The sequence below is a fragment of the Pagrus major genome, chromosome 19, assembly GCF_040436345.1.
Source record: "Pagrus major chromosome 19, Pma_NU_1.0".
Lineage (NCBI taxonomy): Eukaryota > Metazoa > Chordata > Actinopteri > Spariformes > Sparidae > Pagrus > Pagrus major.
In genome coordinates, this window is record NC_133233.1 from 28,423,776 (window position 1) to 28,444,927 (window position 21,152).

Sequence of the window (21,152 nt, forward strand, 5' to 3'; positions counted from 1 at the left end):
AAGAAAATATTCTGGGATTAAATTGAGAGCAAGAATCTTGATTAACTCAAAAAGTTCCTTTTTTCAGACATGAAGACATCAGCAGACAGATGTACAGTCTTACTTTGTACAGTGTTGGTCTGACTGACTAACACTGGACAGCAGGACAGCTGCTCCTCCACAGAAACACTTCCCTCTGTCTTTCTGAAGAGATAAAGGAAAATCAACCTGATTAGAAATCACAGATCAGTCTGACAAAAGAGAAGACAGACTGTAAACATAAGTATGTCTTCTCCAAGCTCTGAATCTGGACTGAACTCCCAATCACTAACAGTTTGTTTTTGTCTGAGTCACAGTGGAGCAGTTTGCATCATTTGATTTTAGTAAACAAACTTATTTTAATGGGAAATTTTATTACACAAACAAAAAGGACCACAAAACATGACCTCATTAGCAGCTATTAAAAACTTAAACCATACTGGACAAAGTACACGGCCACACTTAGTACAATATACCCTCCTCTTTTTTCAACAACTGTGTTTGATAAAAAGGTTTGATGAAGATAAAAACAATGTCAGAGTGAAGATTTTGGGACAGTTTCCATGAGATACTTCCAGCCCTCATCAATGGAGCCTTTTCCTTTGCAAAGATATAGAAGAAATCCTCACTTGTCATTAAAGCAGAACATAAATCCCTCATTTGTGTAATTTATCTATCTGTAAAATACTTCCTGCTCCTCATCCTGACATTCAGTGAAAGTTGTAATTCTTGGCTTTTTAACAGATCATTTGATCATCTGCAGTAAAGACATCGGGACGACTTCTGCTCGTTTTCATTCATCAGTAATTCTTCCATCGCAGCAAAACACGTTGCATCAGCCATCAAACTCCTGAAGGTTTAACTGAGCAAACTGAACACTTTTAAGCCTAAATTTCTCTAACAGACAAACAATGAATGAACTTGAAGTGTCTCACTAGTCAACAATATTTAGGCTACACCCTGTAAATGTCTGATTAATTGCATTGCAATATTCTCGTACACAGTATTGTTTTTGTGTGTTAACAAGACATTGTAGTCCTACAGTGCCACCTTGTGGTCTGTTCCGCTTTTATTTTGAAGGGTACCGTTTTCTTCTTCTGATGTTTTTTGCGATGCTAAACTTCCTGCTACTCTCTCGTCACAATGTTGTGCTCCCACATCGTCAGAGGAACGGTAAAAACTTGTAAACATATTAGTTATGTATCATTTTCATCTGTTTGATCCTGTAAGGAAAAAGTTCACATTGTGATTTACCTCATTATTTTTGTATTGTTCGTACCTGTTATTTCTAAGAGCTCCGAACTGTGAGGTGTGTGTCGAGCTAGAGAGCATGTTAGCTGATGGCAGAAACTCCTTAATTAGCGCCCTTGGAGAGCTGAATGAGGTATGCAAAGATGTGGAATGTGTATTATTATCAGATGGTATTTTGTTTAAGAAAAGAGAGAATGTCATTACTTCATTTGTTTATGAGTTAATTGCACATGTCAGCAGGATAAAAGCAATATATTCTTTCTGTGAACAATTACAATATATTGTATTTCATTTAAGAGAAGCATGTGATACACTTGTCATAATAGCTTAAAAACATATTCATATTTCATTGTTATGAGTTGGTTAAAATGATTTGTATCGTGTGTAAACATGATTTATATGTGAATTATTTGTGAAACTACAAAGAAGAATTTTGTATTTCTTCTGTTTTATTCTGTAGTTTTCACGGTGGTTATGGTGCATGGTGCTCGTTGAGAGAAATAAATAAATCGACACCTGTTTGAAACTCTCTGCATCTTGATCAATAAATCCAAGGGCCGCTACACATCCCATGATGCAACACTCCGGTGTATTCAAAAAGAATATCTGATGTTGACACATAATTGTCTCGTCCCTACGTATAATACAAATCACAAAGTTTTAAAATGTAATTTACAGAAAAAGTATTTTGTTCTTTATTTGGGCAGCTACAGTCATATAATGGTAATGATTTAATTATATAAACTGAAGTTAGTATCAGTTCTCTTACTGTGTGTCTGAGGGTCCAGGTTCAGTCCTGAAGACCAGAGGCGGTTCTTTGGACCGGTCACTCTTCATAGACAGACAGCTGGAGACTGGAGACTCTTCTCTCCGTCTGTGGTACTGACTTCTGGAAACACCAACATGTTTGTATTTATTTCATGTCAATACACAAATTGCTGATACTGACAGTTTGGTGAATAAAAACATGGCAGTCTTCTTACTGTGTGTCTGAGGGTCCAGGTTCATTACTGAAGTCTGGAGGCGGTTCTTTGGACCGGTCACTCTTCATAGACAGACAGCTGGAGACTGGAGCCTCTGCTCCGTCCTCCTCTTCCTCCACACAATCACTCATCTTCTGCACTTCAGAAAGCACTGAGGTAAATATGTAGCACATGGAAGGAGAACAACATGAAGACAAGGAGGACAAACAGGTGAAACAAGATGCAGAGGAGGAGGCTGTAAAATGGAGATGGTGAAGCCTGCAGACTCATCACCCAATGTGACGCTAAACAAAAGTGACATTTACAAAGATCGGCCTTGTCTCTGTCTAATTAAAGGGACGTCCCTCAGTATGATGTCCTGCTCTGTCCACTCAAAGTCTCCACTTCCTGCCTGCAGACGTTATTTCTTTATTGTTGTCCTGTACCTGGATCACTGCTCAGGTTTTTAGTGAGGTCACTTTATGACAATAATTGTTTTGTCTACTTTAAATGTGTTGAATAGTCCGAAATAAATAACAGCTTTTAATACGTTTTTAATACAAACAAGTTTTATAACAACTCATGTTAAATTGGAAATTATGTAAATAAAATCTATTAAAATGATTGTTCTGGCATCTTTCACTTGAGATTTCTACAGAAAACATTTTGTGTCTTTGCAACTGGGTTTCATCTTTTAAATGTCAGAGGTTAAATGTCTAACAGAATCTAGTTCTTAGTGTTAAGTTATAACAAAATATGTTAATACTGAAACAGCAATCTGGATCCTTCTGACCAACAGGACAGTACAGGATCTACTGTGGTACAACACAATATCTTCAATGAGTGAACAGTGAAGTCCAAGTCCATGAAACAGACTTTAATCGAGGCTTCATTAGTGAAAACTTTTACTGTTAAACTATTTTGTCAGGTGAACCTGAAGTGGGAGACAAAATATTGACAATAAAATTCATAAAACAAAACTGCTGTCGTCTTCTGGACTTGAGTCAGTCTGAGAAATAAGCAACATAACACTGACTGAGCTCAGAGCACAAGAGTCACGAGAAAAGTCTGTCAAGTTTTAATCATTTCATACTTCTTCTTTTCTCAACCCAGACTGAGAAAAGAGGAAGCAACACACAGACACAGTAAAAAAAAACATCCAGTTCTCTTTAAATATGAGCTTGTTGTCTCTTGTTCAATGTGAATTTTGTAGCCGATCCCGCTGTTCTCACAGATGAATCAGAGACTTTGACTGTAAAACAATAATGTAGAAATAAAACTCACCTCTGCCTCAGACGTCTTTTCCTCCTCCTGCTGCTGTCGACTCAAAATGAAGTCTGAACACTTTGACTTTAATTGTCTCCTCCCTGTTCTCATATACTGAACCTGAACCACCTGCTGCTCCTCCTCTTGTCATTTACTGGAAATCACATGTGAACTTTAATCAAAGTTTCTCCGTGACTGTCTCCCTCATAAGTAAGATACATAAACCAAACACAGCAAACTGAGTTCAGATCAGTGTCAGACAAACTTCCCCTGGTCAGCTGAGTTCACCTCCCTTGAACAATGTTTGTGGTTGTGGATCAGCTGAAGAAGTGTTTGGTACCGTTCAGCTCTTCAACGTGAGCTTTGTCCTGGAGCAGCTTCTTCACAGACATGTTGCTGCTGCAGTCGTCTTTGTGACACCAGAACAACTTTGTCACTTTCCTGATCGACTCTTTCCATAAAAACACACATCATCACAAACTCATGTGGAAGATGGAAGCTACGTTTCAGGACATCTCTTCACGTTTCACTCAGATAACTGAACTAAATAAACTCACAGAGTTATTTTCTGGACTAAACAGAACAATTCACCCGTCCAGCTTCTGGGTTCAAGTTTCTCTCTGACAGAACCGAGACGAGCTTCATCACCTTGTTAACTCTGTTAAAACACTTCATTCAAACTGGACACACATGAAATCAAACTCACCAAGTCTCGCTTTGTCTTTGCACAACCACGTTTGCTTTGGTGAAAATCAATCATCAGCTCACAGAGTAAAAATGTGGAAATATTCAGGCTCCGCGCCGTTTTTGTTTCGCCCGCCACTGATGCCTGACTCGTCCTCTCTCCTCTGCCGCTTCACGTCTCTCCTGTCCCCGCCTGTCGTCTCTTCTCGTCCCCGGAGTCATAGTCCTGATCGGATCCACACCGTCCCCCCTGTCTTCACACTGACCTCTGTCGGCCTCAGAGCTTGTGTCTGGTCCCGGTCCGGTGTTCACTGGGAGGTGGTTGAGCCCGGTTGAACTGAGCCCCGTTGCCCGCAGCGACTCCCCTCGTGACCCGCGGTCCAGGCAGTAACGGCCCGCTGAGCTAATGAGCTAACGGCAGCGAGCTAAAGCCAAGAATAGCTCGCTACAGCCGCTGCTGCTCACTCCGCTGGTGCTGTCTGACTATATTTGTTGAGCCGTCTTACAATTCTGCTCATATTTTACAAAAATCACACGTTTATCTGAGCAGCGACCAGAGTTTGTTGGTTAATGCTACAACGGTTATTTCAGCCCGCTCGGCCGCCATCTTGGCCGCAGCCGCCGGTTCAGTCCCGTCTCATCCAGCCAGCGAGCGAGTCACGAATACAGTCCTGAATTAGTTTTCCTCCGAGTCAAACTGAGCTCAGCTTTAATAGAATAAAACAGCAGCTTACTCACAGCAGCCTCGTTTCTTTCTGTCAGCACGAAGCTTCAACTGTTGAAGTTTCTCTCATCTTTTCTTCTCGTCAGTCCAGAGGCAGCAGGGGAGAGGAGCTGCGCATGCGCGTCACCTGCACCTGCAGGAACAGGAAGTAATAATTACTAAATAAAATGAAAACAGTCTTTCTGTCGACTCAATATTTCTTTTGATCATTTGTATTTTATTATAATACAGTCTGTGTTATTTTCAGTGTGTGCTGATTGTTTGAGAAAAGGATTTATGTGTTAAAAGGCCTCATAACTGAGGCGATGAAGGCAGCAGCCACTGTGGTAACAAGCAGCAGTTTGAAGGATTGTTACTGTGAACCAGCAAAGTCCAACAAAGCCTCCACCACATTTCTGAACCCTGGTTTCGGTCCGGTGCCTCTTTATCCACTGACAGATTCTCTGAGAAATTATAAAAGAGGACGACATCGATTTTTTGGGGCCGGTGCGGTGCGATTTGGGTGGCTGTCCTGGGCGGGTGCCCCGGCGACCCAATCCCCGGACGGTGACTCTAGCCATGGGGACATGGAATGTCACCTCGCTGAGGGGGAAAGAGCCTGAACTGGTGCGGGAGGTTGAGCGCTACCGGCTAGAGATAGTCGGGCTCTCCTCCACGCACAGTCTGGGCTCTGGAACCCAACTCCTTGAGAGAGGCTGGACTCTCTTCTACTCTGGAGTTGCCCGCGGTGAGAGGCGGCGAGCTGGTGTGGGCTTGCTCATAGCTCCCCAGCTCAGCCGCCATGTGTTGGAGTTTTCCCCGGTGAACGAGAGGGTCGTTTCCCTGCGCCTCCGGGTCGGGGATAGGTCTCTCACTGTTGTTTCGGCCTATGGGCCAAACGGCAGTGTAGAGTACCCGGCCTTCTTGGGGTCCCTGGGAGGGGTACTGGAGAGTGCTCCAACTGGGGACTCCATCGTTCTGCTGGGGGACTTCAACGCTCACGTAGGCAGCGACAGTGTTGCCTGGAGGGGAGTGATTGGGAGGAACGGCCTCCCTGATCTGAACCCGAGTGGTGTTCTGTTGTTGGACTTCTGTGCCAGTCACAGTTTGTCCATAACGAACACCATGTTCAAGCATAAGGGTGTTCATCAGTGCACATGGCACCAGGACACCCTAGGCCGGAGGTCGATGATCGACTTTGTGGTCGTGTCATCTGACCTCCGGCCGTATGTCTTGGACACTCGGGTGAAGAGAGGGGCTGAGCTGTCAACTGATCACCACCTGGTGGTGAGTTGGTTTCGCTGGCAGGGGAGGAAGCTGGACAGACTTGGCAGACCCAAACATACTGTGAGGGTCTGCTGGGAACGTCTGGTGGAACCCTCTGTCGGGGAGGTCTACAACTCCCACCTCCGGGAGAGCTTTGACCAGATCCCGAGGGAGGCTGGGGACATTGAGTCCGAATGGGCCTTGTTCTCCGCCTCCATTGTTGACGCGGCTGTTCGGAGCTGTGGCCGTAAGGTCTCCGGTGCCTGTCGTGGCGGCAATCCCCGAACTCGGTGGTGGACACCGACAGTAAGGGATGCTGTCAAGCTGAAGAAGGAGTCCTATCGAGCCTGGCTGGCTCGGGGGACTCCTGAGGCAGCTGACGGGTACCGGCAGGCCAAGCGTGCTGCAGCACGGGCGGTCGCGGAAGCAAAGACTCGGGCCTGGGAAAAGTTCGGGGAGGCCATGGAGAAGGACTACCGGTCGGCCTCGAGGAAATTCTGGCAAACCATCCGGCGCCTTAGGAAGGGGAAGCAGCACCCCGCCAACACTGTTTACGGTGGAGGCGGGGAGCTGTTGACCTCGACTGGGGATATCGTCGGGCGGTGGAAGGAGTACTTCGAGGATCTCCTCAATCCCACTGACACGTCTTCCATAGAGGAAGCAGAGGCTGGGGACTCGGAGGTTGATCCATTCATCACCCAAGCCGAAGTCACCGAGGTAGTCCGGAAGCTGCCCGGTGGCAAAGCACCGGGGGTGGATGAGATCCGCCCTGAGTACCTCAAGTCTTTGGACGTTGTGGGGCTGTCTTGGCTGACACGTCTCTGCAACATTGCGTGGCAGTCGGGGACAGTGCCTCTGGACTGGCAGACCGGGGTGGTGGTCCCTCTATTCAAAAAGGGGGACCGGAGGGTGTGTTCCAACTACCGGGGGATCACACTCCTCAGCCTCCCTGGTAAAGTCTATTCCAGGGTACTGGAGAGGAGAATTCGGCCGATAGTCGAACCTCGTGTCCCTCGTGGCATTCTGTGGGGGGTGCTTCGGGAGTACGGGGTCGAGGGCCCTCTACTAAGGGCTGTACGGTCCCTGTACGACCGGAGCAGGAGCTTGGTTCGCATTGCCGGCAGTAAGTCAGACCTGTTTCCAGTACATGTTGGACTCCGGCAGGGCTGCCCTTTGTCACCGGTTCTGTTCATTATTTTTATGGACAGAATTTCTAGGCGCAGTCATGGGCCGGAGGGGATCTGGTTCGGGAGCCACCGGATTTCATCCCTGCTTTTCGCAGATGATGTTGTCTTGTTGGCTCCTTCGAGCCGGGACCTCCAGCATGTTCTGGGGCGGTTTGCAGCCGAGTGTGAAGCAGCTGGGATGAGAATCAGCACCTCCAAGTCTGAGGCCATGGTTCTCGACCGGAAAAAGGTGGCTTGTTCCCTCCAGGTTGGGGGAGAGTTCCTGCCTCAAGTGGAGGAGTTTAAGTATCTCGGGGTCTTGTTCACGAGTGAGGGAAGAATGGAGCGTGAGATTGACAGGCGGATCGGTGCGGCGGCCGCAGTAATGCGGTCGTTGTATCGGTCTGTCGTGGTGAAGAGAGAGCTGAGCCGAAAGGCGAAGCTCTCGATTTACCGGTCAGTCTACGTTCCTACCCTAACCTATGGTCATGAACTTTGGGTCATGACCGAAAGAATAAGATCCCGGATACAAGCGGCCGAAATGAGTTTCCTCCGCAGGGTGGCAGGGCGCTCCCTTAGAGATAGGGTGAGGAGCTCTGTCACGCGGGAGGAGCTCGGAGTAGAAACGCTGCTCCTCCACATCGAGAGGAGTCAGCTGAGGTGGCTCGGGCATCTGTATCGGATGCCCCCTGGACGCCTCCCTCGGGAGGTGTTCCAGGCATGCCCCACCGGGAGGAAGAGACCCCGAGGAAGACCCAGGACACGCTGGAGTGACTATGTCACCCGGCTGACCTGGGAACGCCTTGGGATCCTCCCGGAGGAGCTGGAGGAAGTGTCCGGGGAGAGGGAAGTCTGGGTATCCCTGCTCAGGCAGCTGCCCCCGCGACCCGGCCCCGGATAAGCGGCAGATAATGGATGGATGGACATCGATTTTGTTTTTTGTCTCACTTGATGTTCTTCATGGTGTTGGTGACACACATCAGTCATTTGAAGTAAATACATGTGTGCTGACCGACACTTTCTGGTGGTAACACACCAACAGATGCAGCCACGTGTCAGGAAACACAGTGAAGAAGACGACTGGCAGCAAGCAAACATGGATATTGTTGTGGAGACAGAATGAAGACTGAGGAACCAGAGAAAACATCAACATGTTTTGTATTTAAGAAACAAACAGGAGAGAGAAATATTATTTTAAGATGCCACAAATGTCCACCAGACTAATTCCTGCTGAGTGTTCTGGTGTCTGAACAAGATTGATGTGAAACATTTCTTTAAATCTTTAGTTTTCTCTAAACACAGTTTAGTGTCAGCTGCTGCTCCACACTTTTACTCTCATGTTGGATTGAGCTCAAAATGACAGTCCAGCTGCTTTTATTTGACACAAACTGATTTTTCATGTGGATTTAGCAAAGTGAGACTACACTTCACAAACTTTAAAGTCAAACACAGGATTTGTGTGTTTTCTGTAAAAATCAAGATAGTTTTATATTTCTGTGTACTTGTAATTGTTTGACAGACATGATTAATGAACATAAAGTGTAGAATCAGCATTTTAAACACATCTTTTTAATATCAAACATTATAGAAAGATGAAATATGAAGCTGCTGACTTTGCACCAAAATCCAGACACAAGTCAGTCCAGAAGATTCAGTAAAGCCTCGATTGAATCCTGATCCAAGTCTCCAGATTCCTGCTCTTTCCTGCTTATTTCTTCTTATGGAAAATGACAAAATTTAGCAAAATATTCCTGAAAACAAAAATCTTCCCTTAAAAACTTTATAATGTAAAATAAATATAATCAGGTTTCTACGTTTACACACTTTTTTCATGCTCATATGTTTTATTGTTGATGGTCCCAGTGGGACTGAAACTGTAACTGTGCATCACAACCTTGTTCTGTGTTGTTGGACACATTTGAAGTGTGTTTCTGCTGTGAGGAAATCAAGTTTTTTAAATGCTCACTTTGTCTACATGGAAACAATGTTTTTCAATTCAATTCAAAGCAGAGCTGAGACAGAATTTACAGCATTAATAAAAGACATTACCACCAAAATATGTGACTCTGGTGTTTAATATTTGTGCATTGTTTGTTTGTTTTACAACATTTCCATCATATGAGAAGACTGTGTTACAAAACTATAAAAATACTAAATTACATCAGTGAAATCAACATGTTCTTCCTTTCATGGTCATCAGTTACAGCAACAAAACAATGCCATCATTTATTAGATCATATATTACATCATAAATTCATCTGTTAAAATGTTGATTTTAAATTAAAATGAATGTCAGTTAACATCTACAACATCACTGATGTTTTATTCAGTGGCAGTACACACAGAGTACTGCATTAATCTCCACTGTTATTCAGGAATATGTGGAGATTAACTGCACCAAGGAAATATCCAATTAAAAGTGTCAATGTACGATTATGTGGTGATAAACACGCCTCGATAGATTAATCTGTTGAGGCTCTTTGTGTTGAGAAGATGTGAGTGAATAAAAGAATAAAGATCCAGGTTCCAGGTGGAGGAGGTGTCTGAGTGTGGAGCAGAAGGAGTGGAGGAGCGTCAGTGTGTCTGCAGAGACTGTGTAGAAGGACAGAGCAGCAGCAGAGCAGTCCAGATACACTGATGATACTCTGTCACATCCAGAGGAACACAGGGACGATGCTGGACTGGATATTGTGTGTGACAGTGGAGCTGATCTCAGAGCAGTTCACACTGCAGCACTGACAGTCATCTCCACTTGTTGTGATTGGTCCGTCAGTCACTGCTGGATGAAGCTCTCCTCTCCACTCCACCTCCCAGTAACACGGCCCAGTCAGAGCCTCTCCACCCACCAGCTGATGGTGCTGCTTCAACCTCTCTGGATCATCAGGACACAGCTGATCCTCTCAACACCTCCACCTTTTTTCACAGTACATAAGACCTCCAGCTGATGAGAGAAGCAGAGAGACAGTTAAGTGATAAATGAGTGTTGACAGAGACTCCCTCCATCAGCTGTCAGTCAGTGATATAAAGACCAGCAGGACTTCAGTCCTGTTCAGACCACAAGTGGAGCGGCTGTGTAGCGTAGCCAGCTTCCTTTCAGCTCTCATGTTAACGTGTTGGAGTGAAGCTCACAGACCTGCAGACACGTTGGACATCAAGTCTGTTTACTCTGCAGGTTTCACTGAAGGACACAGTGGAAATAAACTGCTGACAGTCCCTGAACGCATCATTACTGCAGGAACAGAGAGATACTCACAGCTCACTTTAATGATGATTTACTGCTGTTAAAAACCAGAGTCTCACTCATATTTAAATATTTCATCTACTTTGGAAACATCACATGACAAATATGTAAATATGGAGTCTGTTATAAAAATATCTGGACAAATCAAATGACACATGGACAGATATAAATATAACGTTAAAGGTCCTACACTGAACAGTAAAACATCAGCTGTGGTTTGTGGACTTCAGCAGAGGTTCTGGTCCGTATACAGACCACATGGTTACTAAATGTAATGATGGTTCTCTGAAATAAGAGCCAGTGATCTGCAGGCTTCAGTCAGACTGATCTGAGAGCTGTGACAAAGATGAACTGATCAGTTGTTCAGTGTTGAAATGAGAGAACAAACACTTTGAGATCAGATTTGATGCTCCGACAGTTTGATGATCGCAACAAGCTTCTGGCTCGTCTGATTGGCTGACTGCTCTCTCTCTGTCTTTCTGTCCAATCATGAAGCCTGTCACCGTTCTCCTCTCACAGCTTCATTGAGGAAAGCAGGAAATACTGGATCTTTACTTTGATACTGTGTTTAGTACAATACTGCTGAAACCAGCATGAACTGACTCCAACCCTCTACTGACCTCAGAGTCTCCAGTCGACAGTCTGGACTCTCCTTCAGATCACACAGCAGCTTCACGTCTGAATCCTTCAGGTTGTTCCAGCTCAGGTCCAGCACTCTCAGATGGGAGGGGTTGGACTTCAGAGCTGAGGCCAGAGAAGCACAGCTGATCTCTGACAAACTGCAGCCAAAAAATCTGAATAAAGATTAAATGATGGAGATAAAAATCAATTTATAATCCAATCAGATGTGTTCAGGTTTTAAATGTGTAGCTCAACATTACTGTGTCCTCATCAATGAGCTTTTCTCTAAAATGAGTAGAGTAACTTTGTCATTGTGTTATTGTGGATCATCATCAGCCTTCTACAGACATCATCCACATGTCAGCACAACATTCATACAGCTGTTCATGTCAACACAGATTAATAACATGCTGCATTTTCTAAAGTTTCTTGAAGAAACAGTTTGCAAAAACATTTGCTAAGTCTTTTGTGACTGAAGAAGAAATTTAGTTCAAGAAAATTGAAAATATGAACCAAAGGAAATCTATAACTTTATCAATGTAAGTTATGTATGAATGTAAACTCAAATATTAGTTAGCAGTAACAGAGTCAGTGAACTGACCTCAGACTCTCCAGTCTACAGTTTGGACTCTGTAGAAAATCACACAGCAGCTTCACTCCTGAATCCTGCAGCTTGTTGTTATTCAGCTCCAGCTGTCTCAGATGGGAGGGGTTGGACTTCAGAGCTGAGGCCAGAGAAGCACAGCTGATCTCTGACAAACTGCAGTCCCTCAATCTGCATAAAGAATAAATTATGTCAATTTAGGAGACAATGTTCCTCCTTGAAATAATTCAGTGTTTAATAATCTGTTCAGAGCTGAAGAAGGTTCAGAATGAAGAAGTTTAGAAAATGGAAACTCCAAACACCTGAACCCAACAGGATGCAGGTTCAACACTGCAAACACACAAAGTGACAAAACAAGTATATGGTTACTCAAGGTGCCTAAATGTGTCCAGTTCATTACTGAGGAAGTCAGTGGGAGAGTTTATGATTTGAATTCCTGGATATTAAAAAAGCTGGTGTGCAAATTTTTATTATGGTCCCAGTAATATTTGTTGTTAGCGTGCACTGAAGTAGCAGATCACATGATATTTTAATGCAGTTTTAATCAAAAAGGTTATATCAAGACACGTCAGAGTGAGTAAAAAGACTTCATGTAAGTCTTCAAGTCAAAAAAGTTAAACTAAATGCACAAAAGTGATCAAAAGTGATCAAAAGTCAACATGTAACATTTCAAGCACATAAAATGTCTTTCACTTAAATTCTCGGCTCCTCGGCTCTTTTCTAATTAGATGTACAAGTAGAGCATCTTTATAATAAAGATCATGAATTGATAACATGAAGCCTTTTATGTGATAAGCAGGACGCTGCTTCTTCTGTAACAATGAAGCTAAAAGGACCATAGACTTGTGTGATTATATGTGGGGAGGGGTTTTCTTAAGCCTGTGGTCTGTGCCTGTGTGTGTTTGCTGCACAGCTCTAAGGAACAAATACAGAAAAACACAATCACAAACAGCAGCGACACTATTTCTAGTAAATTACCAGTGTTTTGTCAGATTCACTCACAGAATCCTGCCAAAATAGGACAGATGGTGAAAGGATATGGAGCCAGATCAAGGCCAAGAGGTTTGTTCATTTGGAAAAATAAATGTATTGAAAAAATAAAATTTGAACTTGAAAGTTCAAGTTTTGATCTTGAGGCATAAAAAAATCCAAAACATTTTCAAAATAAAAATAAGTGAAGGAAAAGGTTCATTTCAATTATAAATAGGGATGCACCGATTGTGAAATTCTGGGCCGATACCGATGTTTAAAATAACAACTTGGCCGATGGCTGATGCCGATGTTTTTTCTTTTTGTTATTTAGTCCCTCTTTTGTACCACAGAAACATTACAGAACTATTTTAAAAGTCTTTCAGCTCTTCATCATACTATATTTGAATGAGCACAAATTCAATCAGACAAATTTATGAAACAAAACTGGTGCGCACTGAGTGTGGCGGGGAGGTCATAGTCTGCAGCATATGTAGCAAGTGCGCGCTTTTGTTCCAACAAGCTCTCCATCATGTAAAAGGTACTGTTCCAACGAGTGGAAACATCTTGCTGTAGCCTTTTTGGTTTCATCCCCAACTGGATCTGCAAAGCCTGAAGACGCGAATAGGCGAGGGGCGAGTGTTTAAAGTGGCCGACTATTTTTCGGCAAATAGCCGCAACATCTGTAATGCTGCGCTGGCTAAAAACACCATCATGGACTGCCAGTTGCAGTGTGTGTGTCATGCAGCCAAAACTAGCCAGACCACTATCCGTCATAGCTTTCGTCATATTCCTAGCATTATCCCTTACGACAGCATGCACTCTGGTTTTGTCTGGAACATTGTCTCAAATGCCCCTGAGATGGCAGATGCTGAGTGGGTACCTGTGAACTCCTGGGAGTGTAACACTGCCTAAATCAGGTTGAAGTCCTTGTCGATCCGCTGTGCCGTGAGGCTAAGCATGCTCACAGGGCTGACATCTGAACTCCATATATCGGTGGTAAAACTGATTGCAGCGATGTCACGGGCCAGTAGCTCATGAATGTGTGTGGCCACAATGTACTTAATAAATGAACTTCATCAGACTCCGAAACCCCACGTCCTCCACTACAGAGAAAGGCTGGTCATCTAACGCGATGAACTCCATCACCTTGCTGGTTATTTGTTTAGCTTTGGCGCTGTCTGTAGGCAGCTGTTTGGCTTTCTCAAACGCCGTGTCAATTAACGTCTGAGTCTTACCGGTGGCTGTTTGCGCTTTCTTGGCGGCTTCATTTTCCTTTTCTGGTCAGCTTGCACGTAATTCACGGGACGCGTAAATCAACATATGCGAGCGCCCTCTTCCGTCTCGGCAGTTACATCGCCAAAAAAGAAAAAAGGACAAAAGAATGGTTTCTCCTCAGCACAGCATTCACGCGACGCGTAAATCAACATATAATCATCGGCCACTGCCATCGGTGAATGTCATATTTATTTGCCGATGGCCGATGGCAGTTAACGAGGCGAACATCGGCTGATACCGATGTTCACCCGATGCATCGGTGCATCCCTAATTATAAATATGATTTGGATTTAATTCTGATATTCTTTTGAATAAATTATTTAATTTCAATTTTCACTTATACATCATTTCATATTTTAGGTAAGTTTCAGAGTTTTGGCCCTGATCTGGTGTGGCATCAACTGATGACTACTCCAAAACACACACACACAAATGCACACACACATACAAACTTTGTCATTGTGCTATTGTGGATCCTCATCAGCCTTCTACAGACATCATCCACATGTCAGCACAACATTCATACAGCTGTTCATGTCAACACAGATCAATAACATGCTGCTGATCTCAGTCAGGTCTGGAACTAGAGGATCATCATTAAATAAGACATGTAGGGCTGTATAGCCTGTGTAATTAAAGGAGAGGTCCACATTCACTCAAGTCTGTATAAAAAAAATTACTTCGACTAAACAGAAAAAAAGAGACGTGAAAGAAATGTCCTTTGTTTTGTGGATTTTGTCTGGACTGTGGATTTTGTGTGTTTTTATGAGTATTTAAATATATGCATGAGAACGAGCTCGACCCTCCCTACACACTTAAAACTCCTCAACACTGAACAGACAGTGACTGATGTCAGTCTGATGTTTCACTTCACTTGTTGGGGAACTCAGAAAGTAACTTAGCATTAAGTAATTAGTACGAATGAATCATCACTAGTGTTTGTCCTCTAAGCAGCTGGTTTATCAGGAACGACTCATGAAGAAAGTGGTCAGTATGTTGATTCATGGATATTTATGAACAAATCATGACATCATTTTTTATTAATATAGTATCTCCTAGTCTGTTCTTCAGAAACTCATCATTATCTATTAAATATAGTAGTAACTACTCTCATTTTGTGTAGAACGTTGTAAAGTGTTACTGAATGTCATTTTATAAACTTTTCTATTGTTTTGGTCAAACTATGAGTATAATACTGATAATGTTTGTCAAATGATGAAGTCAAAACAGTTTGAAACATTCTGTTCTGATTAACATTTGATATTTACATCAGTGGTCCAGCTGATCTACAGCAGATGGATAAATACCACCACAGGTAAGAGGAAAAATATATTTTATACCATGGTCTGGGTGAAAACTGGATTCTGATTGGCTGCAGGCTGTCCATAAACGTTTGATATACCAACACCTCTGGAAGTACTCGAGTAGTTCAAGTGAAACTGTCCGTTCTAAATTAATGATCCTGTTTCTAAAATGAGTGGGACTGGCATCAGCTGGATGCTAACACTTAATAAACTGAATGAAAATAAATAAATAAAAAACACTGAATAGAGTCCTTCAGTGCAGCCTCCTCTGAACACCACAGGATGGAGCCACTTGAATACACAGAAAATGTCTCAAAGAACTGACATTTCTTCAGATTTCTGCTGCTGCTAATCTTCAGAGTTAATTAACTAAACTGTTGAAGTCTCAGTGAAGGGCTTGAATTGAATATATGGAAAAACAAGACAATGAACTGACCCCAGACTCTCTAGAGCACAGTTTTGACTCTCCAGTCCAACAGACAGGAGCTTCACTCCTGAATCCTTCAGGCTGTTGTCACTCAGGTCCAGCTGTCTCAGATGGGAGGGGTTGGACTTCAGAGCTGAGGCCACAACTTCACAGTGAGTCTCTGAGAGTCCACAGCCAGAAAGTCTGTCATGACACAGATATTACAAAAATGTTATTATGAAAGAGGACACTTTGTATTTACTTCATACATTTGATGCCAAAACAGTTTGAAACATTCTGTTCTGATTGACATTTGCTATTTACATCAGTGGTTCAGCAAACCTTCATCTTATCTGTGTTTGACATGAAACAGTTATTCTCATCACTCTCTAAAACCTGCAGACTTTAAATCTTTGTTTTATTTTAATCTTGCAGATGAAGGAAAACAAAATGTAGTTACATTTGGGTTTCCATGATGTCCACAGTCTGTCAGTGTGATCTGATCCTGTGTCTTTTGCCAAAAAGTTAGATTAGTTTATGCCCAACACAGTGTTAGCATGAGGGTGAGTGCCAAAATTAACATCATCGCACGTCTTGTGTCGAGCATGTGGGCTCCACAAATCATGTTGCTGAATGATCATGCATCTCCCGAATTCAACATGGATGAGTTTGAAGTTTGAAAAACCATCTTAGAAATCTACATTTACATGATTAATATTTTGCCAGCTCATACAGATGTGATTCAGAACAGTTGACTTCTATAAAGACTTGTATTATTTACACTTTTATGGTGTTGCCATTGGTGATTTTGATTTATACACCTACTGTCTTTTCAGATGCTATTGTACATTGCAGTCCTGAACATTCACAATTCTTTATTCTTCACGTTTCATCTAGTTGTTGGTTCAGTTTTGGTGTTTTCCTTTCCAGCTGTATGTCTCTTCTGTGTAACTACACTGAGAGCAATGATAAACTGGAGTCAGATTCCTTGTATGTCAACACATATTTGGCCAAATAAAGCTGATTCTGATTCTACAGAACAAAAATACACAAAGATTAAAACTGAATAAGAGTCAATTCAGAAAAAAATCTCATGTCATGTATAAAAGGTAAAGTAGAAGCTTTGATTTGAGCTGGAACTTTTTGGTCCATTTGCTCACTGTGAAATGTCTCTAAACCGACATAATGAGAACAATAACTGCATGAAAGAAATTCTCAAGGACTTTAGAAACATCACATGAAAAATGATACAGATCTTATTTTAAACTCTTCAGTATAGCGGTTAAAAAACCTCTTTCATTAGTTTCACCAGGGTTTCTTCTATCACCCAAAGAAAGATTCATAGAAGAAAAACTGTCACATTTAATGATCATTAGAAATAAATGGAATAACTGAGTTCAACAACCTGACAGCTACAAACACATCCAACTGAAACATCTACATTGTTGCACTCATGGTAAGTGAAACACTTTTTAAAAATAATCACAATTGTATTTAAAAATGTAAGCGCTATTTCAAAATAAATGATTTTATAGTTTGTATATCTGAAGAATTAAACTGCTAATCTACACTGATTTATAATGTTGATAATCACATCTGGACTCACAGAGCCGTCCTGCAGTTCCTCACAGCTGGAATCAGTCTCAGTCGTCCCTCCTTTGATGTTTTGTACTTCTTCAGGTCCAACTCATCCAGAACCTCCTCTGACATCTGCAGCATGTAGGCCAGAGCTGAGCAGTGGATCACAGAGAGTTTCTTCTTTGATCTGTTCTCTGACTTCAGGAACTCTTGGATCTCCTGATGAACTGAGTGGTCGTTCATCTCCATCAGACAGTGGAAGATGTTGATGCTTCTGTCAGGAGAGACATCATCTCTGTTCATCTTCTTCAGGTTGTTGATGGCTCTCTGGATGATTTCTGGACTGTTGTCTGTCTGACCCAGCAGACCTCCTAAGAGACTCTGGTTGGACTTCAGAGAGAGGCCATGAAGGAAGCGAACAAACAGGTCCAGGTGGCCATTTTTACTTTCAAGGGATTTCTCCATGGTGCTCCTCAGGAAGTCATCCAGGGATGGGTAACGGGCTTCATGGCCCGAAAAAAACTTAGAAATCTTCCCCAAAACAGACTTTGGTTTTGAGTCCCTGAGTGTGAAGTCTTTTAGAAAGTCCTCCAGGACCTTTGTGTTCCTGTTGGTGTAACAGTGGAACATGTAGACTGCAGCCAGAAACTCCTGAACGCTCAGATGAACAAAGCAGTAGACTGTTTTCTGGAAGATCACACTCTCTCTTCTGAAGATCTCTGTACAAACTCCTGAGTACACCGAGGCCTCTGTGACATTAAGACCACACCGCTCCAGGTCTTCTTGGTAGAACATGATGTTTCCTGTCTCCAGATGTTCAAACGCCAGCCTCCCCAGCTTCAGAAGAACTTCCCTGTCAGCCTCCGTCAGCTCCTGTGGACTCGTCTCATGTCCCTCATCGTACTTCTGCTTCTTCCTCTTTGTCTGAACCAGCAGGAAGTGTGAGTACATGTCAGTCAGGGTCTTGGGCAGCTCTCCTCTCTGGTCTGTAGTCAACATGTGGTCCAGAACTGTAGCAGTGATCCAGCAGAAGACTGGGATCAGACACATGATGTGGAGGCTCCTGGAGGTCTTGATGTGTGAGATGATGCTGCTGGACAGATCTTCATCACTGAACCTCCTCCTGAAGTATTCCTCCTTCTGGGCGTCAGTGAAGCCTCGTACTTCTGTTACCCTGTCAACACATGAAGGAGGGATCCGATTGGCTGCTGCAGGTCGGGAAGTTATCCAGACGAGAGCCGAGGGAAGCAGCTTCCCCTCGATGAGGTTTGTCAGCAGCGCGCTGACTGATGACTTCTGTGTGACATCAGACACGACCTCATGGTTCTTGAAATCCAGTGACAGTCTGCTTTCATCCAGGCCGTCAAAGATGAACAGAAGTTTACAGACAGCGAGCTTCTCTGCTGTCACCTTCTGTAATGTTGGATGGAAAACATGGAGCAGCCTGAGAAGACTGTACTGCTCATCTCTGATCAGGTTCAGCTCCCTGAACGAGAGCAGAACCAGCAGACGGACATCTTGGTTTTCGGAGCCCTCTGCCCAGTCCAGAGTGAACTTCTGCACTGAGAAGGTTTTTCCAACTCCAGCGACGCCGTTGGTCAGAACCACTCTGATGCGTCTCTGTTGGTCAGGTGAGGCTTTAAAGATGTCGCTGCACCTGATTGGAGTGTCATGGAGGGTCTCCATCTTGGAAGCTGTCTCTAGCTGCCTCACCTCATGTTGGGTATTAACCTCTTCACTCTGTCCCTCTGTGATGTAGAGCTCAGTGTAGATCCTGTTGAGGAGGGTTCCACTTCCTGTTTCATCACTTCCTGTTTCATCACTTCCTTCAGTCACACGTTCACATCTCCTCCTCAGACTGATCTTATGTTCATCTAAAGCCTCCTGCAGAACACGATCAGCTGAAAGAGAAGAAAACATTCTGGGATTAAACTGAGAGCAAGAATCTTGATTAAATCAAAAAGTTCCTTTTTTCAGACATGAAGACATCAGCAGACAGATGTACAGTCTTACTTTGTACAGTGTTGGTCTGACTGACTAACACTGGACAGCAGGACAGCTGCTCCTCCACAGAAACACTTCCCTCTGTCTTTCTGAAGAGATAAAGGAAAATCCCTCAGATTAGAAATCACAGATCAGTCTGACAAAAGAGAAGACAGACTGTAAACATAAGTATGTCTTCTTCAAGCTCTGAATCTGGACTGAACTCCCAATCACTAACAGTTTGTTTTTGTCTGAGTCACAGTGGAGCAGTTTGCATCATTTGATTTTAGTAAACAAACTTATTTTAATGGGAAATTTTATCACACAAACAAAAAGGACCACAAAACATGACCTCATTAGCAGCTATTAAAAACTTAAACCATCCTGGACAAAGTACATGGCCACGCTTAGTACAATATACCCTCCTCTTTTTTCAACAACTGTGTTTGATAAAAAAGGTTTTATGAAGATAAAAACAATGTCAGTGTGAAGATTTTGGGACAGTTTCCATGAGACACTTCCAGCCCTCATCAATGGAGCCTTTTCCTTTGCAAAGATATAGAAGAAATCCTCACTTGTCATTAAAGCAGAACATAAATCCCTCATTTGTGTAATTTATCTATCTGTAAAATACTTCCTGCTCCTCATCCTGACATTCAGTGAAAGTTGTAATTCTTGGCTTTTTAACAGATCATTTGATCATCTGCAGTAAAGACATTGGGACGACTTCTGCTCGTTTTCATTCATCAGTAATTCTTCCATCGCAGCAAAACACGTTGCATCAGCCATCAAACTCCTGAAGGTTCAACTGAGCAAACTAAAACAGTTTTAAACCTAAATTTCTCTAACAGACAAACAATGAATGAACTTGAAGTATCTCACTAGCCAACAATATTTAGGCTACACCCCATGATGCAACACTCTGGTGTATTCAAAAAGAATATCTGATGTTGACACACAATTGTCTCGTCCCTACGTATAATACAAATCACAAAGTTTTAAAATGTAATTTACAGAAAAAGTATTTTGTCCTATATTTGGGCAGCTACAGTCATATAATGGTAATGATTTAAATGTATAAACTGAAGTTAGTATCACATCTCTTACTGTGTGTCTGAGGGTCCAGGTTCTTTACTGAAGTTCAGAGGAAAATCTTTGGACCAGTCACTCTTCATAGACAGACAGCTGGAGACTGAAGACTCTTCTCTCCGTCTGTGGTACTGACTTCTGGAAACACCAACATCTTTTTATTCATTTCATGTGAATCACTGTTAATTATCAATACACATCTTAATACACAAACTGGTGATACTGGAAGTTTGGTGGTTACAAAATAACTGGCAGTCTTCTTACTGTGTGTCTGAGGGTCCAGGTCCATCACTGAAGTTCAGAGGAAAACCTTTGGACCGGTCACTCTTCATAGACAGACAGCTGGAGACTGGAGACTCTGCTCCGTCCTCCTCTTCCTCCACACAATCACTCATCTTCTGCACTTCAGAAAGCACTGAGGTAAATATGTAGCACATGGAAGGAGAACAACATGAAGACAAGGAGGACAAACAGGTGAAACAAGATGCAGAGGAGGAGGGTGTAAAATGGAGATGGTGAAGCCTGCAGACTCATCACCCAATGTGACGCTAAACAAAAGTGACATTTACAAAGATCGGCCTTGTCTCTGTCTAATTAAAGGGACGTCCCTCAGTATGATGTCCTGCTCTGTCCCCTCAAAGCAGAGACTCAACTAACTGCCTGCAGACGTTATTTCTTTATTGTTGTCCTGTACCTGGATCACTGCTCAGGTTTTTAGTGAGGTCACTTTATGACAATAATTGTTTTGTCTACTTTAAATGTG

General features: G+C 43.0%; 2 protein-coding genes across 2 annotated transcripts in view; both read right to left on the minus strand.

Moving 5' to 3' along the window:
* The window catches only part of LOC141014890 (uncharacterized), a 28,901-nt gene extending 7,933 nt beyond the window's left edge, over positions 1 to 20,968 (minus strand). The window contains exons 1-10 of the mRNA XM_073488829.1: positions 20,654 to 20,968; positions 20,408 to 20,527; positions 19,331 to 19,410; positions 17,346 to 19,218; positions 15,770 to 15,943; positions 11,780 to 11,953; positions 11,132 to 11,351; positions 2,253 to 2,434; positions 2,039 to 2,155; positions 104 to 183 (exon numbers count right to left, since the gene is read on the minus strand). Of these exons, the coding sequence (XP_073344930.1) occupies positions 104 to 183; positions 2,039 to 2,155; positions 2,253 to 2,434; positions 11,132 to 11,351; positions 11,780 to 11,953; positions 15,770 to 15,943; positions 17,346 to 19,218; positions 19,331 to 19,410; positions 20,408 to 20,527; positions 20,654 to 20,826 (3,193 nt within the window). The 5' untranslated portion in view covers positions 20,827 to 20,968. The remainder of the gene's footprint in view (positions 1 to 103; positions 184 to 2,038; positions 2,156 to 2,252; positions 2,435 to 11,131; positions 11,352 to 11,779; positions 11,954 to 15,769; positions 15,944 to 17,345; positions 19,219 to 19,330; positions 19,411 to 20,407; positions 20,528 to 20,653) is intronic.
* The window catches only part of LOC141014370 (uncharacterized), a 94,632-nt gene that overhangs the window by 20,101 nt on the left and 53,379 nt on the right, over positions 1 to 21,152 (minus strand).